We start from the raw sequence: 27496 nt of genomic DNA, 5'->3' as shown, positions 1-27496 counted from the left end.
GTAAAAGATAACACTTATTATATTAAAAAATTGGGAAATAAGCACTTCAATTTTAAATTCTCTAAATTGTTACTGCCTTTACTTCTGTTGGCCATAAAGACCTCCAGCGCTGTGTTCTGCAGGAGATATCGTCTAGTGAAGACTGCACGAATTTCACTGAACATCCACTTCCCATGCAAGCCCTCAGTGTATGGTAAGACCTAGAAGGTGAACAAGAGAATAGAAAAAATGTCCTGTGGTTATTGTAGCTGTATAAAACTAAATATAATGTCAGATGAAGAGTGAAATAGACTACTGATGTCTTTATTTAGCAACCAAAGGATCGGAATACAGTACGTTGCAGATATGATGAAAGGTGTCAAAGCTGTGAGGAGACCGTAACAGAGCACTGACAGGAAAACAAACCCGAGTAAAACATTACTGTACATACTGTTTTGGGGGGTATTTTTAGAGGAAACCTGTTTTCATGGGCATCACAAATACAATTATTGAGACAGGAAACTTTTGCCTGCTACTTGCAAACTAATCCCTCTACCCATTAGGCTGCTAAGAAGAATGCTTAACTAGGCTTGCAGGCAGGTATAACAGGGTCACAGCACCCTGATGTAATTGGGACTTGGAGCTTCACCAAACCAAGGCAAAGGAGAAGCCTCAATATCACACCAGTATCAGTTCTTTCATTGCCTTTTTCAACTTGTAGCTAAGAATTAGTGAGACTGTATAACACATTACAAGGCACAATTGGTACAAAACATGCAGCTGTGTACAGACTGTTGAATGCTTCGCAGTTTTTGAGTTAGTTTAAAAGAGTCGTTGGTGGAAAGGCAAGCGGTCAAAGAAATAGCCCCCTGGGTCAGTGGGATATACATAATCAATAAAAATCATCATGGCAGGAAAAAGAGAGAGAGAGAGCAGACAAAGAATCATTAGTGTATGCAGCACCACCGGGGGCTGCAGGTCCACACACAGAAAGACAAGACAGTTGTTCTGACAGGTGAGAATGGTCCCCTCACACACCTTTCTCCCTCCTTCCATCTCACTTCCCCCTGACTGAACAATTTTGTCTAACAGTATGAGCCAGGGAGCAACCTCATCAACTCCCCAGGTTATAATCACACATAGGTTCAGTTCAGAGAGCGCGTGTGTGGGAGAGAATAAAGATTTAACAGGGCAGTAAGGGAGTGAGGCCCTACAGTGTATATGTGTGTGTGTGCGGACACGTGTGTGTGGTCACGGTGGTGGGGGTAGAGATGGAGAGAATCAGAGTGAGCTGGGTTAGGTCTGATGCTAATGCTCATTTAAAATAGTGACAGGCTGGAAGAGTGCAGCACAAGCCGAGCTCCCTTAATTTCTCCCTGGAATAGCTCATGCCCGACCTCCGTGCCACATCCAAAATCTCTTGAGCTCAATTAAAATTGGATTAGGTGGAGATGCTGGATGTGCAGCCCAGCATCTCTGGTGTTCTCCTACCAGTAATGCCCCTGCTTGACACCTCTGCAACCCCCAACTCAAACAGTTGTCATAGAGACAGCACGGCCCTGAGGAGGCAGCGTGCTGACTGGAGGGGGATAGAAAAGAAGGGAGGTGCGATGGAAGGACTACTAGGAGCTGGAGGCCAGCAGCAGTTCACTGGGAAGCAGGTTATCTTTTATGCCCCCTCCCACTCTGTAGCCAGATGTTGTGGAAGCAGTCTTCTGAGTGCAGTGCTGAAAGGCAAGTGATACAGATAAGCATCATGGGGAGACTACAACAGCTTACTCCATCAAAAGACTAGTGAGGTGTCATGTGAATACAAATTAAGTTATTCATATGTCTAGAGCCTCTGAATGGTTTGTCAGTTTTAGTACAGTCTTTATTCATTAAACTCATTTATTGTTTTAATTTACCAGTAGCTTGTGAATTCTCCATCTTTATATCATGCATTATAAAATAATACTGTAACTATAACAGCCATGGAAGCAATAAAACATAGTGCGGGTTCGTAAGTATTGAAACATATATAAACAGCTGTAATATTCAGTCTCAAAATTGGTTTTCAATGAAATATTTTAGCGTGGGCTGTTTTTGGTTAACCAGCTAACGCAAACATTTTGCTGCCATGACAAAATACAGGGCAAAGGGCCAGCTGTCAACAAAAGAGAGGCTAAAGAGGAGAAAAAAAGAGCCGATTTCAAACGGCCCAGATCAAAAAATTTGTCATAACAACAAAGCTTTGGTCTAAACCAACACACATGGGCCCCTGTAGACTTGGGGATTTGACAAAGCCCAGCCCTCATTTTTGGAGGCCCAGCTGTAAAAAATGCCATTTAATGAACCTGTCTGCTGAAGCTGTCCCCTGCCTGTCAGAGGTGTCAGCCAGTGACAAGCGCTGGGGACGGCCGCCTCCAGTCACAGACAGGCCTGCCAGCTGGAGACTTCGGCCCCAATCTAATCACGCCACCAGGAAGGGACCCGGCGCTCTGCTCTTGGTCTGTCACGCTCAGGGCTGGGGGAGCGGTGAGAGGGCGGGTGAAGGGGTCTGGTGTGGCCGACAAGCACAGCCTTTTGTTTCCACACAGGTCCCTCCATGCAGGCTCATTAGGAGGCACAGGCGCATGCGCTACTTTACCAGCTGCAGCATATATCCCTAACCTGTATAATAGCCATAATGCAATTTAACAACTCTCTGCTTGTTTTACGTTATTCCTTCTCTCTGGTTTCCCTGATGTGACAGAGGGCAGGCCGCGTTCTGCACGCAGAACATCATAGGAGAAAAAAGAAAATATTTTGACAGATGAGATGAGGAGAGGCACAGGTGACACCAGTGTTTAGGCTGAAACTCATATATAATAATGTGCAGATGCTCACACGGAGCACATCATGTTTATAAGCGACAAGAAGCCACTCCATGCATGGAAATAGATTCTAATCATATTTGACTTCCGAATAGCTTTACCCCCACATTGACTGAGACACAATGACAGATGTTATTAATAAATCTAACGAAGCATTTTCTTTAAAACCTGATGCAATTTTCTCCCATACGGAACAATCTACACCCCCCTCCACTCCATTTACACCAAAATAGGAAAATATTATAATTCAGTGAGACCTCCAAGCCAGCATGACTGATATATTTATATGAGACTGTGGAGCATACTGACAATCTGGTATCACAGCACCTCTGCTGCATTCTTCTCAGATTTGTCTAATAGGCTTCCACTATAAAGCCTCACAACTGCATGGTCCCAGGCGGCCATAGAGAACAGTGAAGTGGAAGAATAAGGGGAGGATACGAGAGGCAGTTTCATTTTGAGTGATATGACTACTCCCCGAGGAGCAAGTGGGATGGATTTCACACATGGCAATTTGGAGGATCAGCACACACTGCATATACTGTATTCAATGGCTGACCCCAGGCAATATGGGCCAAATCTGTGAAGAGGTTGAGGAGCCAGAGAAGGCACAGAGAAAGCATGAAGCCTAGTAACAGGGAGAGCAGAGAACAACTCTGAGTTAAGTGGAAGATCATTGCCAGCCTAAGACAACATGGAAGACTGGGCAAAAAAAAAGAAATAAATCAATAAAAACTAAATAATGTTTATAAAAAATTACCCAACTCGTCCACTAATCTATATCTAAATTAAAAAGGAAAAAGAAAAGCAAGCCTTGCATAGACAGTGTTATAGCTAGCATGTACATATGTTTCCCATACTTGCTTAGATGGCAAAATATCACCCCCTGAGATTTCCCTCCAACCCAAAACAACAAAAATGACTCGAAAAATGCAAAAGCCACAAAACACATTATCACAGACAGTTGCTTTGTGATCAGCAGAAAGTAGTTTCTATGAATACACAAAATAGTTTTTAATTTAAAATATTTCCTGAATAAAACCATATGCACAAAACATAGCCCCAACTTCGACAGTTTTTTCTTCCTACACACTAAGCAGTGCATACACTGTGAAATGAAACTAACGCTGGCATATTTAAGTTTGCAAAGCCAAAGCCAAACTCCACGTTTTTATTTTAACTTTAATCCCTTTTACATCCTGCAAAGATTCATAATGTATGCCTGAGCATCAAAGCATGTTTTTATCTGATCTGTCCTTAATGTGACAACTGTTATGAAGTGTAGAAATACAAAAAATGTAAAAGATTCCCCCAGATTATTAAAAAAAAAGAGAGAAAGAGAGAAAAAAATCCACGAAGTTCCTCTCCGACAGACCCGTATCTCAACTTCAATAAAGTAGCAGGCTTCTAATGCAGGTATTGGGAGAAAACAAGATACAGATTTGCATAATCAGTGTCACTATAGATTTGGGTGGTAGCTGGAGTGTGGCAAGATGACACAGCTCTGGTGCTCTGGCAAGACCAGTGGGATAAAGGAGATGAATATGCATTAAATATGCTGGCAGTTCACTGCCCAAAATGTCCAGCCAAGTTTGTCAATAACATTCATGTCAGAGATAGTATTTCACGCAGATTAGCAGACCCTGCAGTGCTGTCTTCAACACTGCCATGGTAGGACAGGTGGGAGGAGCCCCTGGTGCAATATGCAATCGTGTCTTAAAGAGTAAAAGCTCAGATATGTGGAAACATAAAGCCCCAAGAAATCCAATGGGTAAAGAAAAAAAGAGTAACTTAGGCTTGTGGTTCTCTGCAGCAGTGATAGAAAGTCTGGCATCAAGCCACCAGAAGGTTTGGCGGTTATAAGAAACAAATCATTCTAAAGTGTGGTATGAGCCCTCTTTAAATTACATATACATTCACATATAGTCATGTTTTTTTTTTTAGATTTTAGATCTAGTTGGATGCCTTGCGATTGAAGCCTGATGGTGACGCCATGTTTACACTTTTGCTACTTTTATCCAAGACTACAAAGTGGGAATACAATATTTTTTTAAAAATACATAAAATGAATGCAATTCCTGATAAATTCACAGTTTTATGTGGATCATATTCTTATTGTCTAATTTCATTTTATATCAGGATTCAGTTTGTTAGGAGTCTATCAAAAGTTTGGAACATGTGTAGGAGGGAGCAAGTCTGAGAACAAAATGCTTGCACTCTTTGGATATCAAAGGACAGACCTCCCATTTCTTTCAAAAAGCAGATCAGGCTGTAATTTAGCATTCAAGCTAACATGAGTTATCTTTGTACAAGTGTTACTATAATGAAAAAAAATGTACTTAAGAATCTTTTACTTTTTAGTTTACTGCCTACATGATTATAATTTATGAGCAAAACATTTAATTTCCTGGGTTTGTTTGTGAGCAAGCAAACGATAGAATACAACATTTAAAGCTTCGTATGGAAAATGAACACGGTCAAATGGTGAGCCACCCATAGCCACATCCACAAACATACTTAGTCAGCACATCATCCAGATAAAAAGCTTTGGGGATGCTTTCACTAAGGAGCTTGAGAGAAGGGATACAGTCATTTGGTGTTGGGTCTTTTCAGCAAGCTTTTCCTAATGGGACGTTTTCAGGGACTTGTCAGCCTTAAGATGACTGAAATCTTCCTGGCCTGGGTACCAGCTTCATCTGGCTGCCACTGAGACTGCCAAGCTGATCGCTTTAAATTCTACTTTTCTTTTCCTCTTTTTTTCCTTTCTTTCTTTTTGGTTATGTGTGGGACGAATAGGGGCTCAGAGCAAGACAGAGAAAAAGAAAAGAATAAGATGAGGATGGAGAAGCAGAGACAGAGGAGAAGAGGGACAGAAAGAGCAAGTGGTTAGACGAGAGGGCCTGATGAGCAATGAGCGCCTCACTCGTCCTCAATTAATCTTGTCTTTCTACCTTTGCTTTGGCGCTTCCCTTGGCACCAAGGTAATAATGACACCCTCATCCATTATCCTTTTATCCCCCTTATTCACAGGGAATTGCTTAATAATATGTTACAGATTCGTCCTCCTTCATATAATTCTTTCTGTCATTCGCAGTATATCATCTGGAAAACACACAGCCCCCTTTCTGCTGGACGCTGTTTGAGGATTATCACGGGTGACACCTTCGGGACGCAGCCAGAATCTGGAGCATCATTTTTTCAGCCATAAAGTGGAATTACCCTGACTTATCTGTCATTGCCAAAAGCACAACAAGCCATTCAGGGCCAAAGCAAAGGTGGAACAGGTTCTTATCGGCGTCTCTGAACGAGAGGGCTTGTAAATTTATGCTAATGAGGGCCTTTGTCATCCAGGCTCACCCCTTGGGGCTGAACGGGGCTTGCAAGGGATGATAATCTGGCTGTTGAGTGCACTAGATAATTTGTACTTTATCCTCATGTAATTATATAGTTTAAATCTTTTTACCAATGCTAATCCTTCAACACGAGGAAGTGTCTTAACCGTGTCCATGGTTCTTAGCAGCACTAGTTAGCGTGCATCTGACTCCCTCATAAAATCACGTAGGAGGAGTGCAGCGCTGATATAATTACTCTGACTTTCTGTAGCCTGTGCTGTGAATCCTCCTATCATTTTGATCCACCTTAGCAGCCAGGCAGTAAGCCAAGCTAGCAGCCTGGGGGTGTGGGAGACAACACAGGGAAAGGTGAAAACATTGTAGCCTGACTGAAGAGCTCTTTCCATTTTTTGTCAAGAGTAGAAAAAAATGACAGGGTGAAGAGGAAAACGAGGTAAAATTAGTAAAAGTAAGTGCAGTAGGGCAGCTTCGCAGAGCTTTTGAGGTCCCTCTGCTGTCCAGTGGGACTCCACGCAATCTCTCGTGCCTGCCAAAGCCGACAGCCCCTGACAAGCTGCTTGGCGTGCTGTAATTTGACTAATTACACTGGATTAGACCATATTAATGCAAGCTGTTTTCTCCAGGGTCATTGACCCACCCAGTGTGTCCCTTGCTGGCTTTCCTCAATTCTGCGTAAACAAAAGAATCTCAAGAAAATAAAGCAGATTTTTTAAATAAGCTTTGAACATGTATCAATTTAACTGATGTTATTTTTATAATGGGAAAGACTGCTACAAAGCATCCACAGCATAGAAACTGTGAGATGCAGACTGCACTTTCCTGGGGCACATCATCACAAGGTTCTTTGATAACAAACCAAATCTTTCTCCTCCTGCTTTGACTCTTTGCATGGAAAAAAATGAATCTCGGAGAGGTACCATAGTTCATGAGATTGTTTTTTACAGAAACAGAAGGGGTTGGAGTTACTAAGAATGGCATCAAAAAGCAGACAACAACAGGGAAAATGTAACTTTGAATTTGGTGAGTTTGACTTTTAATTTCCGAAAAATATCTGGACGAAATGTGAGTAATGAGGCACTGTGAGGTTTAGCTATGTGTTCAAATGTCTTCCTAGGGAAATTGCGTTTTGAAATCTAAAAGGAAATAAAAGACACCTTATTTCATCTGGAAATAATACTCAGAGAACCAAAAAGCATACTTAATTGTACAAAGACTGATGGGGAACCAACTCATTTGCATTTGTAAAAATCCACAAAGAAAGAGGGGAAATGAGCCATACGATATGTGTGTTTTAATACAAATGCTCTCTCAATTGTACCAAATCAATTTGAATTCCACACAATAGAGAGGCAGCTTCAGTGTTTGTATGTGTTTCTCTGCCTTGAACACGGTGTAATAATAGTCTTAAACCATGTGTTATAAAGACAGAATACCAAAGAGGCTTACAGCCTTAGTTTCATGAAACATTTAGGTAAAAGTTCCAAAGGCTGAGGATGATGAAAGAAGGTAAGCTTGAAAATGGGCTTCTGGGATCCACAGGCCTTATTGTACAGAAGTCACATCAAATTAATGCTGAGGGCCATTTGCAGCCTTTCTTCTGCTGAGCTTTTCAGAACGGATTAAGCTATGAAAACTCAGAAATTACTAAAGCACCTATTAGGCATTAAGCTTACCCTTTCTTCTCTTTCCCTTTGAAAGTCATTGAATGTGCTTCACTTCACTTGTAACACAATTCACAAGTTGTTTGCATACTTGAAAGAATGAAAGAATTTGATGAAATTTGTCCTGTGAAATGTATATTTTAGAGTTGCTTCTTACCATTTCTTAGCAGGAGAAAATCTTTACTTCTATACACATTTTACACCGTTTACCCTTGTTTTACCCAGTTATTTGTTACTTTACAAAACTGCATATTATACAAATTCATCCTGTAGTTTCACATAGCGGTGTCATGATAGTTTCAGTGTTTTCGCACTGGAGAAGCGCTACTACTGCTGGGTTTCTCTCAGGCTTTCTGCACCCTGCTTTGCTCTCTGAATGCTTCTTCAAAGAAGCGCGGGGAGTGCATGAATTGTAATTATGGCTCCTAAAAGGATTCAAGAGCAACCGAACGATGGCACTTGAGAAACAGGTCGTGTGGAGTTAAACGGCTGTCAGACACTCAAAGCACAGCAGCATGTGAACAAACCCACAAAGGCTGGACAAGTCCACTTTTAGGGCCCTCCTGCCCACTTTCTCTCTTGGGAGGGAGGGGGGGGATTAAAGATCAACTAAGTCCCAACTAAAGACCCATATAGCTTTTCCTCATCTTCACTCAAATTCAAGTTTTCCAGAAGGTTCCCGTTTTCCAAGTATGAAACTCAACCTGAAAACAGTAACAATTAGTTCAAGAGCTGTTTAGAGTTGACTCAAAGATTTTTAATCAGGGAAAATATTAACTTCTTATAAACAGGCTATTATGCAGAAAAAATAAATCTTCTTACATTTCAAGGTAAATGAAACAGCAGGAGCGCAGCACGTGAGAAGGAGAAGCAGACGTGTGAGAGATCAGGTAATTGGTACCACCTGAGAAACCACTGTAACCACAGTGTCAGATTATCCGACAATCTAGGCTTCACAATTATGGAAAGTATCATCTGCGCTCCCCAAACAGCTTCAATGACTCACCAGGGCACAGGACCCCTCGCTTCACATTAAAGAGACCAGCCTTCAGTCAGGACCTTCAGGAACTTCAGCCCCAGCCTACTCCCTGAAAGCACCCTTAAAGAAACCAACCTGCAGCGTGAAGTCCCTATGCATGACCCTTATTAAACTCCTAATTGGATTGAGAGCCACTAAGAAAAACAAATTCAACATTGTTCATTCAGCTGAGATTTTCTTTAACATTCCTTCCAGTAGTTTGCTCCTTCAACAATAACATTCAAACTCGTGTCACTGAAAACCTTTTTTTTCCTTTTCAAAACACAAGCAGATTCTTTTTTAAATAGGAGTATAGGCAAAACCTTTTTTTTTTCATGATGTTCAGAGCACTATTTGATTTTCACAGGGTGCAAGTGACAGGCTGAAACAAAGCTCAGGGATGCCCATTGTAAAGCCTTTCATTGTTGTAATGGTTTTAAAATGGCTACAAGCAGGGCCCTATTCACTAGTGACCAGGCTACTTCACTCTCATGTTTATATCCAGGACAAACTGTGGACTAAGTGGGAACTCTGGAGTCAGCTGATGAGTTTACTCATACCTGGAGTGCCGGACTATCAGTGCCTACAGAGGTTCCCTCCACATTTACACTAATTATAGAGAATAAATAGTTCCATAACAACAACATCAATCAAGTTCATTATGAAAAACAGCATAATGGCAATAATTACAATAATATCTCATTAAGAAAAAGAATAAGAGACAGGGGAGAATTAATAGCAGACAGGTGTACAACACACTGCAATTATGGAACCTGAAATTAGCTCATTGCCTCGAGGCAAACACAAGAGAAAGGGATGGTTGTGTGCGTGTGTGTGTGTTGGTTGGTGGGGGGCTGGTTTTAGGGCTGGGAGTAGGACTGATAGAGGGAGGCTCACTGACAAAAAAGGGAATTGCAAATAAGCAAACAAAAATGTCTTAAATGTGTAAATTAGAGAGAAAAATAAGAGGGAAAAGCAGCTTTTCCCTGCAGACTGGTTCCTTAGATGAGAAAGGAGCAGCGAAACGTGATCAAGGGGAGCCGTGGAGCGGTGCGGCAGGCGTCAAGATGAGCACTCAGCCAGCGAGTGGCAGCTTCTCCTTTTCCAGTCAATCATTCATTACAGAGCCAAGTGCTGTGGAGGAGTGCCTCCTCTTTTTGACCTATCATATTACTGCCTCTGTAAACTCCTAATCCCCCCCTTCGTTAGATGGTGTCAACAGCCGACATGCTCACTCCCTGCCGCTGCACTCCCTGCTCAGACACCTCCCAAGCCCTGCCAAGACCACAGAATTGACACTCTAATAAAATCGTTTGAAATTTAACGAGGTAGAACGGCATAACTTTATCCGTCTTTCTGGTACTCTTACCCACCTTTTCGACTTGTTTTTTTTTTTTTGTAAATCGTTTGAAGGACGCACAGAAAAATCATTGACTAATTAGTTAACTTTGACATTTTGTTTCACTATAAATTTTAGATACATTTAACTGTAAGCAACCTTAAAAAAGTCCTGACTTTAGGTCTTCAATCTTTTATTGGCTGGACTGAGAGGCCAGTCATTTTTTTTTCTTTTTTGCCTTGAGGCTGTTTCTAAGCAGGTGAAAGCCTGAAGGCAGGAACCTGCACATCAGCACTTCTTCGTCCATCATGACTCTTTCATGGCGACCCCATCTCCTGAGCTTCTCTAATAGAGCCCAGTGAGATGACTACAATAATGAGTCCAACACATAAAAGCCCAGCGGGACAAAGCAACATTCAGATACATCTTCACATACACACCGGCACAAATCTGGGAGTCTCTCTGCAAATTTTGTTATAAAAGTAAACAAAAGAATCAGGCGTATGGTGCAAAGCAGGAAACCAGATGAAATATCTGTGTTTTGGCTGAACTCCAAAACTAATTTTTCTAGCAATTAATAAAGCCATGCAGATCACAAACAACAGAAAACAATCAAGTTCATTACAGGAGCGTCCAAACATATCACAGCTGTCCTTCACACACTGACCCTTTTAAAGAAAAAGATTAAAAACATACACACAGACCAACAGATCCAAGTGCGTATGGGTTTAGGTAGGGTCCCAATTTAAGCTGACAGATACCAGATAGCAGATACTCAAGGAAATGACAGCACAGATTTAGGATGGTTCTGAGTTTAGCTGAATGTGACAGTGCCGTAACAAAACTATTAAACATGAGTGAAGGCGAGTAATGCTAATATTCTTTATTTCTTAATAACATGTAGCACATAAGCCTTTGTAGTCAGTCAGGATCTTAAAATATCGCACCTTATTGGGGGTATATATGTAAATTGGTGAGATAAACTTTGTCACACCTACCACATAACATGGTTTAAGGGATGTTAATTACCGTATAAAATAAGCAATTGGCATCCGGCCCCATATGTCCCACTTTTTGGGTGAGGAAGATGGAAATGAGGTGGGGTAGATTCGATTGTGACATACTCGCCGTCTGTGCTCCACAATGTGTGCCTTTGCCAGTAACAGGCTAATATTCAGCAGAGCTCACCACCACCAGAACTAATGAAAGTAGACAAAATGTCTCTGCTGCCATCTTTGTCTAGCATCCGCTCAGGGTGAGCCTCCCTCTTTCCCTCCTCTCCTTTTCACCTCCCCTCTTTCCCCTTGCTCTTGAAGGGAGGGTGACAGCAGCATAAAATGGTGGCGAGCAAATGTGCCTTCCATGTGGCAGCAGCGGTGGGGGTGACAGGCCAGGCTGAGGCCAGTGCTATCAGCAGTGCATGGCTGTTGCTTTGAACAAGCTGGATGGTCGCCATGGAGGATCAGGGTAGAGCTCATGAAACGCCAGCAGTTGCAAACAAAAGCATCTCAATATCAAATCAAGAAAAAGACCAGCCACCCTTGAGAGAAAACTGCTAGGTCTTTGATGAACGGAAACTTTGCTGTTTACTGACACTTGTTAATAAGTGACCGCACATCACACCATTATTCTGGTTTGTTTTACAGCCTTTACACAAAACTGATTCAAAAAAAACTGCATTTACTGACATTATATTTATTATTCAGATTTTTTCACTGTGTTGTAATTTTAATTTAATATATAAAATATTTATATATGACTTACAGAACATCTAGGCATACTTAAAACTACTGAACAAAGCAAACTCACTTCATCCAGCAATTAGTGGTTGAGTCTTTCAGGGGGTTGTTATTTAACCCAGAGCTCTGAGGATGATGAAGCAAGGGCATAAATCACAGAGTGAAACAAGGCAGACTCCTCGATTCATTAATGGAAATGATCTGTCAATATGCTGGAGTCAATTCACACGTGTCAGCTGGGCTCAGCACACAATGGCCCAGCCAACTTATGAACTCCCTGCACCACTCCAACGAGTCCATAAAACAACTGGCAACGCCGCTGGGGAGCACCCCGAGACACCACCCTCTTGCACAGACCACCAGATGACACAGATGGGGCGAAACCAAACAAAGACGAGAGTCCCTTTGTACAAAGACGGACCCCTTTCAAAAGCCATTCATGCAACAAATTGGGGAAATCTGGCCATGCAGCACTTTGGGCTTGCTCTTTTATTAGCATGAGCCTTACGTCACAGTAAGTGAAATCAGATTTATGTCTCTCTGCTACAAAAAGTGGTTAAAATTAAGCGCAATTTTAAGAAAAAAAAGAAAGAAATAAAGCTAAGTTAACAACAGTTTGACTATGTTATCCAGGAACAGCTTGTTCTGCTCTAACTGAACCACGGTGTAACGAGCTGAGTCACTTTTTAAAAATTACATTTTGCTGCATTGTACAACAACAACCAAAGCATCAGCTAAAGAAACGCTAATGAGGAAAGCTACACAAAGACAATGCTGAGCCTTGCTTTCATGTCTTCTCCTCTGGAGCTGATGGATTATTTGGCTAAATATAGAGCTAAAACATGGCATAATTTTTATAGTCAAATCATCTTGACACGCTTGTAAGCAAATGTAACTTCAGACTTTGCGTTCACTGCATCAGATAGAGGTGCAGATATCACCGATTTTCTTCGCACTCACAGGGACTAATACCTATTAATAACAGCCATGCACAAGGTACTGTAGGGGTAACTTTAAACAGCTTCAAGCTTTAGCACTTTCAAAGAAGGCCCATCAGTTATGGAGGTTTATTTCCATGTAGGTCATTAAGTATGAGCACACAAGCTTTCTCTTGTTAGTCCCTCTGCATTTTTCTTTTCTTGTTCTTTCTCAGCTGCACACTGGTGCTTCTGCAGCAATCTGCATAGAAAGACATTTGTCATCATTAGCCCTGCTCTGACAGTTGGCACCCGGTACCTCAGATCTCTAAGACTGGCAATTATGAACCCTTCATCCCTTATTTAGGCAACATCACCTAATTTCATCACAGGCCTCACCAACAGCGTTTGATTACCAACACCCCCAAACCTGCAATATGCCCTCGATTCTTGCATTTCCTTTGTTTTGTGCTTTGGTGTACTCCTACGCCCAGATCACATGACACGTGGGAGAAAGTTGTGTTCATTCAATCTGAGATTTGAAATTACTTATCATACACAAGGGCCGTAGAGAGGCCCGCATATGAGTATCATGGGGTCAGTGGGCAGATGATTACAGCACCCACTTTTAGACGGTAGACATCTTGCAGACATTAAGATTAATCACAGCGTTGTTGCTGAATGGCTGCCTTTAAGCACAAACAAGGTGGAAATCAACAATAAAGCAAAAACAAATCAGCTAAACAGCAATGAAAATAAGTGCATGCTAACATATAAACTGTTCAAGTCTTTATGACCTAAACAAATCCAGTTTGTAGAAATCAACAATAGGAACTCATGTAGAATAAAGTAATAAAAACCAGGTGCCCTAGTTTCCAACACACGAACTGTTTAACAACAAAATACCAACTGCAAACTGCATGCTGATAAAGCGCAGCAGCAGCACTGTCACTGTATCTGGCCAAATGCATAAAATGTGTATGAAAAGGTGTGCCGAGCATTACGTAAGATTGTATGTTCGTTTTAGTAACACAAACCAGGCAATTCTCTGGATTGTTACTTTGGCAAACAAACTTGAATTGTATATATATATATGCAAAATTCATGCAAATACATGCATGTAATTTATCAGCGAGTCTGACAAGCGTACCATATTGCAGAGGGGAGGGGTGAAGGGCCAACTGAAGCTGAGACAATCAATTAAGTTTTATAATTTACACTTTTCTTCGTCTCTTTTCTCAGAATGCTCCATCAAACCAATACATTTGGTTATTTCTGTGTGCTGAAGCTTACTGCAAACAATGCCTGCTGAGGTTACCGCTAGAGGGTCTACGGGTGCCCTCTGGCCATGTGCTCCAGCTTCCTGACTTATCCAAATGAGGCTGCTAATACACAGCGGAGAATAAAACAAATGAATGGACACAATCCAAAGGGGGTCCACAGTGAGGCTCCAGGCCCCAAAATTAACTGGCCTCCCACAGAGACACCATATTGCGTGGAATAATAATGCTCCATTATTAAAAATCCCAATGACAATTTCATTTTGTGACAAACAAAATTACAGAAAAATGTGTCAAAGTGAGTGACCATCCCATGAGTATATTATTTCTCACAGTTTGAGATCCAGCTATGTCACATAGCCGAAGTGTCACTGCTTTTAATCTGATCTGTACAAACAGATGCCATCCTCTTAAGTCCACTTTGGCTAATCCGTACATTAAATCGGGAGCTAGCTGGTTCAATTCCCTTTGTGTGTGGGAATACTGCTTGAGAGAGTCTTTTTTCAGACTAAAAAAACCCCAGAAACCTAATGAAATTACATGTGTCAGACTTTAGTTGTGTAACTAGATTTTTAATAAAACATTATTCACAAATACAACGTCAGTAAGAGGATTGCTCACCACAGAACTCTTGATCCAGTTTGTGGATCGTATTATTAGGTAATGCAAAAAATTGAGCTGAAACACGCACATGTGATTCTTTAAAACTCTGTGAACAAAGCACTGATTGCTATTTTCCCAATTTAAACTAATTTTCAAAACATAATTTTTAATGCATGATGCTGCATAGTGTTTTATGCATGTGTGGTAAATAATACATGTCTATACAGCAGCGTAAAGCACGCAAATGACTCTGGCGTCACTTGGTACAACATGACTTCCAGTCACTCAAAGCGGCACTCATCTGATCAAAGGCCAATTATGCCATCAGAAGAGTACCACTGAACTTATGCCCATCTATGTTAATATGATGATTGGTCTTTCTAGAAGAAAGGAGAAAGAAAAAAGGAGAAAAAATGCATGAGTGTAGAGGCATGCTCTTTGAAAACAAAGAGGCCTTCAAAACAGGGTCACATGCTTGTGCAAAATTAGGGGAAGTAGAAGTCATTGTATTGATTTACACAATCATGCATGTATTTTGCTCGGTCAGAAATAGGCCTGTGCTGGAATCGCAGCCCCATATATCACATTGGAGGGCCTTCAATAGCCTAGCGGCATGGTGAATGAAGCAACAAAGATTGCAATGTAGTAATGGTAAAGATATGGGTAAGGAGACTGAATTGTCTTAGGCTAGACCTGACAACTGCTGGGACTGTCATGGGACTGCAGAGCAGGTTGAGTTACTGTGAGATCTGCGCAACCACATGCTTTAGATTAAGAGGTGATAATCTCAATGAAAATCCTTGCTTCTATCACGCATAGGGACAAAAACTGGAGTACAAACTCAAGAGGTGCAACTGGATTCTGAGGTATCTCACTTGGAGAAAGATAGCCTGGAAAGTGAGCCTAGTCTGGTTTCAATAAAGAACAAGTACCTGCTGAGCTGCAGACAGTGGGAGAGAGTGAGAGAAAAGACTATCAAAGCCCGAGAGGGGAAGACTTTTAGCTACCTCTCACCACATGAAAACGTTCAATAACGTCCTCCACAGTCACCAGAAATATTTCAATAAGAATAAAACATTTAAGTTGTAAAATGTAGTTAAAGTTACCACAGTTAAATGTGGTGAAAACTAGAATAAAATAATATTGTTATTATTTAGTGTTAGCTAGTCTCAAACGACTGTATTTAAAGAAAGTAAAAAATAAAAAGAAATCTACCCAAATCTGTAATTTCTGCCTAGTAACAGTGTGAAATTATCACCGAGGTTTACCAAGCAGCTACTGGCAGTGTGTTCATGACAGGCTGATAATGGGAGTCACCTATCTATCAAGGTCCTTCGTGCACACACGCCACCTCCCGCTCAGCCGCATCCATGTAGTTAGAGCTGGAACTGACGAGCAGCGGTTTGCCCTCATAATGTCTGGTTGTGTGCAGTTCAGGCTAGAGCAGAGATGAGTGTAAATGACTTTTTGTTGCTTATCTGATCCACGCAGCATCATCTTTTTGAAGTTGTCTTCAAAGCGTGCACTGTATTGTGAGATGGAGTGCCAGTGCAATGATGAGAGCCAGAAGAGGGTTTAGTGCAGATGTAAGCTCACTTTATTGAGGATCATGGCACTGCGTATAAAATGCACATACACATGAAAATTATTTTGTTTTTATTTACTTTTTTATTTTTCATTTTCAAAATATTGAAACTGTTTATTTTTTTCCTGGATTTTTTTTTTTTTTTTTTGGGGGGGGGGGGGGGGGGGGGGGGGGGGGGGAGGGAGATTACTATATTGTTGAATAAAGTACCTCTATTTAAGAATGCAGTATTCAATGTAAAATGTTTTGTTTATTTAAATAATTATTGACATTACATACAACACACAATAATAACTGACAATCTTTAATATTAAAATTACTTTCAGAGAAAACTAATAACCCAAAGACCAAAATAAAAATTTAATTATTGCACATTGTCATTCACTGACTGAAATTATTTTTTTGGTTAAAATGATAAAACTCTTTTTTTTAATGTAGAAAACTTTAAGAACCATATAGTTGTTAAGATTACAGCTGTTTTGGTTTTAAATACATTAATACATTAATTTAAATGCTAAAATAAAATTACACTGTTGCTGACCCCCCCCCCCCCCCAAAAAAAATACAAATACATATACAATGTATATAAAAAATACTTAAAAAAAATTCTCGTTATCATACAAGCTGAATTTTTTAAAGCTGACATAAGTTACTCAAACTCATAACTACTAAATTAAATAATAAGTCAAAAATGATAAATAGCTTAAAACTATTTTATTCTTGCAAAATAAAGGCGGTATTTCAACGCTGTTTATTCACCTAACGTAAGATTTAAAGATCCAATTAAAAAAAGCAAAGCTTGATTGTTTTCATTAATATAAGTCTTAAAATGTACAAAAGTATTTTTAATCCATACATATTAATATATTGCTGTGTGCATTTCTCCATTCAAATTGTGATTTATCTGCTTTAACCTACATGAAAAAAATCGATCTCGTGCGATGCAGAAAGAGGACAATTTAAATAAAACTGAAAACTGAGCCGTTTATTAGACGAATACATGAATACCAAACAGTTCTAAACCCACCTACTGTTTCAAATATGATTCAACAAAGTGCACTAAAAAATAGAAGATAGCGTCCAACGGAAAATAAGACACGTTGAGCTGTGGGAATTCTGCTTTCTTCTTCTCTCCAAATGCGTAGGTGTACTTCCGCTCCTCGATATACTACTAGTACCTGTACTTTTTACTTGTATATAACACCCGGGGATGAATTTGTTTTCGATAAACTGCGGTGACGCATCGGACAGCGATTGGACATCTTGGTTTCAACTCCTCCCTTATAATAAAGTGTGTGTGTGTGCGTGTGTGTTCCCGTTGTAAAACACAGCAATACCGGGCGTCTGCGTCAAGAGGACACACTCCACTCTGCGCAATTACGCGGACTCTTAACTGGCACAGTGATCAGACAAAAACGAAAAAGGCATTTCTACTGAACAAGACTGAAATGGACTTTTAATCACGACACCCTTCTAATTTCGAGGACTTGCTTTGAACACTTCAATGCAGTTTACGGCACACCAGCTGTGAATGTTGTGATATGATTTTTACGCGTGTGCTCTGAGCACAGCTTATTTGTTTTATAAATATACTTTTTTCTTTTTAGATAGCTTTCTTTCTTCTCTAAAATTGGCTCCCGTACAAACAGCCGCGTTGGATCCCTCGGCTTACTGCGAGACTCCGGTGTATAACCCGGATCTCTGCCCTAATATGATAGCCGCCCAGGCAAAGTTGGTGTATCACCTCAACAAATACTACAACGAGAAATGTCAGTCTCGGAAAGCAGCCATCGCCAAAACCATCCGAGAGGTGTGCAAGGTGGTTTCGGATGTCCTGAAGGAGGTGGAGGTGCAGGAGCCCCGCTTCATCAGCTCTCTCAGCGAGATGGATAATCGTTTCGAGGGACTGGAGGTCATTTCGCCCACTGAATTCGAGGTTGTGCTCTATCTGAATCAGATGGGAGTATTCAACTTTGTGGACGACGGGTCCATTCCCGGCTGCGCCGTCCTCAAACTCAGCGATGGCCGCAAGAGAAGCATGTCTCTGTGGGTCGAATTCATCACAGCCTCCGGTTACCTCTCTGCGCGCAAGATCCGGTCGAGATTTCAGACACTGGTGGCGCAGGCAGTAGACAAATGCAGCTACAGAGATGTTGTCAAAATGGTCGCTGACACAAGTGAAGTGAAGCTGCGCATTAGAGACAGATATGTGGTACAAATCACGCCAGCTTTCAAGTGCACTGGCATCTGGCCACGGAGCGCTGCGCACTGGCCCCTGCCTCACATTCCCTGGCCGGGACCTAACAGGGTGGCAGAAGTCAAAGCGGAAGGTTTCAATCTTTTATCCAAAGAGTGCTACTCCCTGAACGGCAAGCAGAGCTCAGCAGAAAGCGACGCCTGGGTCCTGCAGTTCGCCGAGGCCGAGAACCGACTCCTTCTGGGTGGATGCAGGAAGAAGTGCTTGTCTGTCCTCAAAGCGTTGCGAGACCGTCACCTCGAACTGCCCGGGCAACCTCTGAACAACTACCACATGAAAACCTTGGTTTCCTACGAGTGTGAGAAGCATCCCAGGGAGTCGGACTGGGATGAGAACTGCCTCGGCGATCGCCTGAACGGGATACTATTGCAACTTATTTCGTGTTTGCAGTGCAGAAGGTGCCCTCATTATTTCCTGCCCAATTTAGACCTGTTTCAAGGAAAACCTCACTCTGCTCTAGAGAATGCAGCCAAACAGACTTGGCGACTGGCGAGAGAAATACTGACCAACCCCAAAAGCTTGGAGAAACTCTGAGGTAAAAATAAAATATATTAGTTCACCTCGTCTTAAAAATGTTTTGAAGAGGCCTAATGAGCTCCTAAACGGACACAAAATATTGCCAACCGATTTGCAAGTCTTGTGAAATGTGACTGTCTTCTGTTGTTATGTTTTGGCCTAGCCTGTTTCAAGATGATTTTCTTTTTTAAATAACAGCTTAGCTTGTCACTCTCCCCGTGCACCTTTTGGAGGTGTCAATACTTAAATTTAAATTATTGGCTAATCCAGGAGGCCACCTCAGAAGTGGTTCCTTTCCTCTCCGTGTCACACGGCTGCCTAAATCCTGCATTTCCTTAAACGCTTTAGAATAAAGCCCGAGACAACCTTTGGAAAAACAAAAAAACACATCTGTACATTTTATACTGTAAATACATTCATAGATTGTGATTCGAGTGGTCTGAAATTGTGAATGTTGTTCTGTGACACGTAAATAGGATCCACCTGTTTAAATCTACTTCTGAACTTTTTTTTTTTCTTTATCTGGTAGAAACGTTTTTAATTTATACTTGCATCAGTGGTAGTCTGATTCACCTGTTTCAATGGACTTTTTCTAATTTTTAAAAGTTTACATTTTGATGGTAGGCGTACGGCATTTTGTTACATTGAAAACATTCCATCGATTTACTTGAATTATTATTTAAAGTACAAACATTTGAATTGTTTTTCTCTACCGTGCTTAGGCCTACATGATTTTAAAAAAGAAAAGAAAATGATAACATATATATAGTATAAATATATATTACAGTTTAATTGGAAAAAAATGCACTTGAAATACACTGGATTATAACATCTGTGATCTGTTTTTTTATTTCTGTCTTTGATCTAATTTAAAGAGCTAATAAAACGAGCTGTTTTATATTTGTGTCCCATTATGGTTTTATTAAATGTGTATTTGAAATAGTGAAGTAGGCGTAATGCGAAGAAATAATTATTTATTGGAACTTTTCATTTTGGGGGTCTCATGCTCTCGTTAGTTTTCTACATTTCAAACTTTTCAAAAGAAAAAAGGGGAGGAAGAAAGAAAAAAAAGTAATTTTCTTATTTAACGTTTTCTTATTCAATATTTTAAAGCAATCCAGCAGATTGAAAAAAAGAAAAGAAAGAAAAAATGTATTAAGTACACAGCACTGGGGTCCAAAAATATGACCTAATAACAAAAATCGGAGCAATAAACTTATTCAAAGAAAAAAAATACAGAGCATATGCGGAAGAGCGGAGGACTTTATTTTTCAAGAAAACATGAAATCTCGCGTTTTGATTTTATATATAAATAAAACGTAAATGCTTAACACCTGTAAGACGATTGCAACGGAAGGGCAAAAAAACACCGAGAAGCACGTCTGAAACCAACTGGCCGCTTTAAACTTGAGCTGTACACTTGCTTGCAGGTTACTTACCTTTGAGTCGACCCTTTTGAAGGCAGGGTCATCCTCGTCCACCTCAAAGTAGATTTCAGTGGTGGTGATGGACAGAGTCCCCCGAGCCACCAGGACAGGGGCAACAAGCTGGGCTGGGCTGCTCAGGACCACTGGGCCTGTAGAGTGCAGAGGGGATGGCCACATGCTCAATAAGTAACGCGCAAAAAATAAAAAAGATTATTACTCTTTTTTAAAAAAAAAAACAATTATTATATTAAATAAAGCGAGATCAGTCTAATTCCGCTAAACTGCCCAATGCGATTACAGGGGGTACCATCATCTCGCGGCCTATTATCCACAAATCCCACGCGTACTACCACAATCTGTAGTTATAATTATGAATGTATTTGAATCTTTTTTCAAGCATTGCGTTTTTTTTATTGAAACGGTTTAATTCATCAATATGACGTATACATTACGGCAACTGTAGGGTTTTTAATGGCCTGTTTCTGATAGTGTGCATCCGTACATGCGAAAATACAGCGTATTCAGTGGAGTTATAGGGATGTAATTAAAAATTATTACAATAAATTTCAATATTTATATACACTATTAAGGAGAGCAAAAATGTTTTTGCAGTCTGAATGGTTTCCATAAAGGCAATCCAAAGAAGAAGAAAAAACCGCTCTTATTATACATGAGATTAAAATATGATTTTACACAATTGTTATTCAAGACTGTTTTGACAGGGACAAGCCAAGCGACGAATTCGGAAAATTAAATATAAAAATGACAATAAAAAACAGAAATAAATGAAAATAATAATAAAAAAAATACTCTAGTAAACCTCGTTTTCAATTCCAAAAAGTCGTCGAGAGTGTTAAGGTAGGCTTGTGGCCCTGGTCAGCTGATAGTGATCACATCTTCATTTCAGTCTCCTCCCTCCTTCTCCTCCTTCTCCTCCATGTTCTCAGATCAGTGTCGCTGTGGAGTACCGTTACAGTGATTTGTCTGCTCTCAAACGAAACCTCTCGAAATCAGGATATTTATCGATTCCTTAAACTCCAAAGAGCCACTTTAATGTCTCATCAATCTTAATCTGCGCTCCTCGGCCAATTATGGCCGCTAGTGTTACAGGAATACAAGTGGATTTCGGTCTCAACTCCCAGAGCGCCCCTTCATCGCTCTTACAGGCTGCACAGTTAAACCGCCCTCCCTGATTTTTTTTCTCTTTCCTCAGCGTTGCTCGGATCCATTAACGGTGATCCTATCTGCTGATGCTATCAGCGCAGACGCTACACGTTGCTTACAAGCTTCATATAAGTAACCAGTAACCTCAAGCCTGTTTTTCTGCATGTCTGATAAGGTCTGGTGTATTTGTTTAAAAAGAGAGCGAGAGAGCGAGAGACAGCGAGAGAGATTAAAAAGGGAGGGGGAGTACCAATAAGAGTGAAAGTATGTGAATTTGTTTTTACATTAAAATAATATTTGAAATACAATCGATTCTTTTTGTCATAAAAGCGTTGAGCGACAATAAAAGTTGACTGCCCTTTTGTTCACACCAGCCCTTAAATTATAAAGCGTTCCACCTCTTACTAAAAGTAACACCTCTAGGACTAAAGCATTGTAGATTTGCCCTGAAGGACTAGGCACAGAGAAATGCTCTACAGCTTCCAGCATTAAGCCACAGCATCCATTGCTCATAGGCAGGAAGAGGATTAGGCAGTAATCCCCTCAGGGATCCTTCCATAATTAGGCTATATGGCATTAAAATGTTTACATGAGAATAATGAAATTAGGGGCAAGTTACACAGGACGAGTTGCACAGCATGAGTGCTCTATATAGAGTAAAGCTTAAATTACCAGGCTGATGGGCCTTTGTCTTAAATAAAATGCAAATATTTCTTAAATGACAGGCCAATTTAATGAAGTGATGAAAAGTCTCATTTCATTGTGGTGGGAGTTTGGGAGAACTGCTGAGAAGATGGGTATATTATTACCCACAATCCATCTAGTGGACTGCAGTGTTTGATTAGTGCGTTTAGATTTTATATTATGACAGAAAGAGAAAGGGACATGGGTTACAAGCATACCAGAGCAGTATCATTTACTTATTCTTATTCTTACACGTCCACTGATAGCAGATACATATATATATTTACATACAAAGACATGCATTTTTTTAAACTGCAAAATTACTTACAGATGTTTGAAATGACAAAACAAATTTGGGAACAAATATAAACTTTTTCTCTTCCTCTCCCATCCTTTGAGATTTACGTTCATAAACATTATGTTGCTTTTTTTCTTTATGAAGATGTTACATCTCAAGGGATCAACGCTATGAATGGAGACCTAAAATGGATTCAGAAAGCCTAAATTAGGGAGAACAAAATGGTTGCGGTGCCTAAACCACACTTTGGGGTATATTAACATGGTTCCGGGATGCCAGCTGAGCAGTCATATTTACAGTCTCCTCTTTGATACGAGAGACAGTCTCCGAGGAGGCTCTGACTTCTCCGTTCTTTGTTCTCACACACACACACTTCTATTTTCACCGATTTTGGTAACAATATGTGCATACAAAAAGGTTCATTTAATGCCAGCCCAGGCATAGACAGCATTTCCACCGTTTGTGGGGGGAGCAAAACTAATCATAGGTTCAGTAACCACAACTGCCGGAGCCCATGAGTGCAGGCGCCGCCCCTTTGGCAGCAGTTGCAGGCACTGACCCAGTGGCTGGCAGGAGGAGCGCTGTTGTTGACAAGGATCTAGTCTCAGATCTGTCTTTAAGGCTGTTCATGCCTGAGATTAGATACAGGACAAACACAGACAGAGCATCCTGGTAAAAACATTACCCAAATGTTACAGTGCAGGGGAGCTGCCCTACTGGTAAAAAAGAAAAGAAAAGAAATGCATTCAACTTCCATTTATCACAAATAGTTATATACATAGTTAAACCAGAATTTACTTATCAAAATCAGTGTCAACCTTCACATTTTGGTTCCTAATTTCAGCTCACACTTCATAAATGTATCTCAAATATTCAACCTCAGCATTTCTGTTTTGTACAGTATCATTATTAATTCTCTGAGGATAAAACACTTGGTTTGTATGCTAGCGCTCGCGTTCCAGTTTAGGCAGACCAGTGCAGGGTTCATCTGACAGACATGAGTGTTTGACTGCCTGCTGGCCCTGGGACAAAAAGGAGGGGTGAGTGTCCTCCTCTGAGATTCATCTGTGGGATCTTAGAGGGGATTTCACTGCTCAGCAGTGCCCTGGTTCAGACTGAGATCCATATGCTAAGCCACAATAACTCTGTAATGCACCACTGTGAAAGAGAGATGTTTATTTAAGTGTCTGGCAATAGTTTTTAGACTATTCCCTTTCCCTACATTTTTTTTTAAAATGACAGTTTGTTCCTGGAATGAATAAATTCGATTCATGCATTTATATCTGTTACTGTCATGCAAGTTTGTTGCAGCTCTGGTTTTACAGGATTTGGAAATAACAGTTTGCCAACCTAACAGCTACTCAAGTACTAAGATTGTGCAATCATACCACTGAAACTGCAGTTAAACCGACAGAACTTGGTAACATCTTCTAATTATCCTGTTCAGTTTTGTTAGTTTTGAAGACAATCCAACCACCATGAATGCTCTATCAGGGAAAAACAAATGACAGCACATAACATTTAAATTTAAATTTACATCATGACTGAAAAAGCATGTCGGCCAAGAGCTAAAAATGTTATGCATATACAGCATTGATGCAGTGTGCGTTTATTTATATATTCTGAAATTAAAACAGGATCCCATGACAACAGCAACTGCTAACAAAGAGTGATGGGCTTTCACCACTTGTAGAAAAACTGCATCTACTTTTTTTTTTTGCTGCTTTTTGTTCTTGTTCACCAGACAATAGAAAAAAAAATTGTTTTTGTTTTTTCTGAACGTAGAATGACTGCTAGGGTTCAGTATTACTTTATATTCGAATAAAATAAATAACTTTAGGCATCACACACACACACAAAACATCAATCACCAGTTGTTTGCATGAGGTGTTAAGTGAAGATCTGGCTTTATCGACAAGAATGCAGTCCAGCATTCTTGAGCTGCACTCAAAGCTGAAGCGAACTCTGTCTAACTTACCTTTTAAAGCTATGCCGAGGTTCAAAGGCAGCACAATTTTCACCAGACATGTATTACTCTGGTCAAATTACAGACGTTTTGGCCAACCACCACCTTTACAGTATGCTACACTACTAACTGAATTGTATTAAAAGCTGTATTAGGATACTGACTGTGAAATCAGACAACAATCATACAGGTAACACAAATCTAAGATGTTTTAATCAGTACAATTTCTATTCTTTGGCTCTTCAGAATTAAATAATGCAGCAGAATTAAGAATAATTAAGCTTCTTTAACACCCAAATATAAAAATCTATTCTATTTTAAACATTTTCCATTCAATAGATTGTATCTATTAAAAGTATGACTTATTATGTTATAATATACAGTAGCTGTCAAGTATGTGTGTGGTATTAGGATTATTTTTTATGGTTAATACCGTCAAATCATTGCATGAGAATAGGTGTATTATCTGACATCCAATATATCATGTTATACTAAAAGTACCAGACAATTACTGTGCATCATGCTCTTACCAAATATTTCAGGGTTTTTACTTTCAGATATACTTTTACCACTGCAATTTCATTTTAGTGCACTTTAAATGCTATAACACATGCATCCAATGACTTCACCGATTATGCCAGCTATTAGGATGGGAACAAGCAGCAGTGGTGATTTATACTTACCACCCAGGTTGTCCATCTCCTTCTCTTGCAGCAGGCTGACAGCATCGTCGTCTCCATCCAGTATTAGTTCGGTCTCAGAGTTTTGAGTGGTGACAGTTGGGCTGCGGAACACCGTCTTAGACTTGACCACTTCGTCCTTCTCAGAGGCTGTAAAACCAAGTACGGGAAGAGAGAGCACTAAATGTCGTCTACTGCTCTTTGAAGCTAATAGCAGGATTTGCAACTGTGCTTATATGAGATTGAGATACTCGGTTAATGATTTTTTTTTATATATAATTATTTAAAAGCAGGTGGGGCAGAAGTGTGTGCCTATAGTTTTGAATTTCTTTTTCTTTTTTATTTCAGAAAACTCAGTAGAAAAACAAATAAACATGAAAAGCACACAGAAACATTGCTATCTAATATTGATTTGAGTTCATAAGGCACTATGTTGCATTGGAAGGCTTATAACCTAATTGGGCTATCCAAGCTCAAAACATGGGAACTCATTTCATATACATGTTTAACATAATACACATTGTCCTCTATAGTTTCTATGCAAATATTTTGAAGCATAACGTAATAAAGTGTACATAATGCTTTCAGAAGGTTAGCATAATCTACACAAATACCTTTGTTGGAAGAATGCTACTTGCTAGCCCCTATCCATTAGTTTTCTCAGCCACTTATCCACCACCAGTCTATTTCTATTTCTGCTATTTACCACAGAGGTTTTCAGTGCTATATTTTTCCTCAGTAAAACTGTAAAATCCAATCAAAATGTTTAGCAGTTGTACCCTATGACTGAGCAATCACTTGCTTGAAAAGTCAGTGAGGAATTTAAATAAAAGAAAATAAGTGTGTGTTACCAAAGGGGATAATACATATCGAACAAGAAAACAACACTATTGCAACAGCAGCAAAAATCAAGTGGAAAAGTTAAACCACACACCCACCAAATGACATTTGTAACTCCTGCATCCATAATACAGACGGCAATCTTATACACACACACACACACACACACTCTCACTCTCTCACTCTCTCTCTCTCTCTCTCTCTCTCATGGTAACAGTTGAGAAAATATAAATGTTTTTGGATAATATTTGGTGGAAAAAACATTTTTATTCCTATCTATAAACTAAAATGCAAACATATGGTAAAGTATAAAAACTGAGAAAAATAAAGCATGCAGAATGTCAGCGTGAAATGAATAGTGATACGTGGGATGAACCAGAGACAGATGCACACTAATGTACTTGCCATTCCATATAAAAGAATGTCAGAGTACACATTTGCTCGCTGACTGCTTTTTCGAGTGGTTGAACATCAGAGGTGTTTCAGCTTTTATTTTTAGACAAGGTCAACAACAAAACGCTACCTGCATCTTAAAAAGACCAACAGCTGAATCAGGCATACGTCTTAAGATCATAGCAGATTAGAGATATCATTTGCCTCTTGCAGATACTTGACAAGAAGGAGACTGTGCAGACAGCACAATTAGAAGGCTGCTTAGACCAAGACTTCATCATATGGCTATAGTGAAGCATGTGTTCATACATCCTTGAAAAAAACAAAGAGCTCCAACAACACATTTATCAGCTTAAATCAGCCCATCTCCAACATGTGCCTGCCACACAGCCGCTCAAAGCGTTCATGTGAATTTGTCTTTCTGACGTCCAATGTGGGAAATAACCAGAGGAGAAATTTGCGCGTGCGAAAGGAAGAACACATATCAAGAAACGCGAGGTGGCTGACACCAGCCTGACATGTTTCCTTTCAGCACAGTTCTTAATTCGCCTCTCCCTCCCCTGAGGAACATGTACCTTGTCTTGAAGAGGTCACATTTGACTGTTGTCAACACTGCTACCAAGAAAAAAGTCTGTTTCCTGCTCTGTCTCATATCTGGAGTACTTTCATCAGACGAAAGGAAGCAGTCTGAGCATTTCGGAAATGAATTCTGCGCAATGTTAAAGCCAAAAGCCAGCCAGCGGTCAGAAATCAAAGCAGAAAGAGTGAAATTTAAAACTGTAATTCTGTAAACCATCATTATACTCAGAGTAAATGAGGGAAACCTCGGCAGACAGGCCGATGTTCTGATTGGCAAGTCTGGACAGGGTTGAGTAGACCAAATAAACCATGCTGATTTCTACATGCAAACGACCAACATCTCCTTTTTTTAGGGCAGGCAAC

At 40.2% G+C, this 27496-nt stretch overlaps 2 protein-coding genes and 1 long non-coding RNA gene across 7 annotated transcripts in view; 2 read left to right on the top strand and 1 right to left on the bottom strand.

Moving 5' to 3' along the window:
• nbeab (neurobeachin b) overlaps nucleotides 1-27496 on the bottom strand; it is a 207833-nt gene that overhangs the window by 41347 nt on the left and 138990 nt on the right. For all 5 annotated transcript variants that reach the window (XM_085131434.1, XM_085131435.1, XM_085131438.1 and 2 more), the window contains 3 exons: nucleotides 25325-25471; nucleotides 20542-20678; nucleotides 83-200 (listed from right to left, as the gene is read on the bottom strand). In XM_085131434.1, coding sequence (XP_084987560.1) covers nucleotides 83-200; nucleotides 20542-20678; nucleotides 25325-25471 — 402 coding nt within the window. The remainder of the gene's footprint in view (nucleotides 1-82; nucleotides 201-20541; nucleotides 20679-25324; nucleotides 25472-27496) is intronic.
• Nucleotides 196-12535, top strand: LOC146503654 (uncharacterized). Its single transcript, XR_014868830.1, has 2 exons — nucleotides 196-5815; nucleotides 5929-12535. It is a non-coding gene; the product is annotated as an uncharacterized LOC146503654 (long non-coding RNA).
• mab21l1 (mab-21-like 1) lies at nucleotides 17629-20002 on the top strand. The gene has a single exon (XM_085131462.1). It carries the CDS (start codon nucleotides 18041-18043, stop codon nucleotides 19118-19120), a length of 1080 nt encoding a protein of 359 aa, XP_084987588.1. The 5' UTR covers nucleotides 17629-18040; the 3' UTR covers nucleotides 19121-20002.

Source organism: Neolamprologus multifasciatus, chromosome 14, assembly GCF_963576455.1.
Source record: "Neolamprologus multifasciatus chromosome 14, fNeoMul1.2, whole genome shotgun sequence".
Taxonomy (NCBI): Eukaryota; Metazoa; Chordata; class Actinopteri; order Cichliformes; family Cichlidae; genus Neolamprologus; species Neolamprologus multifasciatus.
The sequence above is the reverse complement of the archived record's forward strand: the minus strand, read 5'-3'. Positions and strand labels throughout refer to the sequence as shown.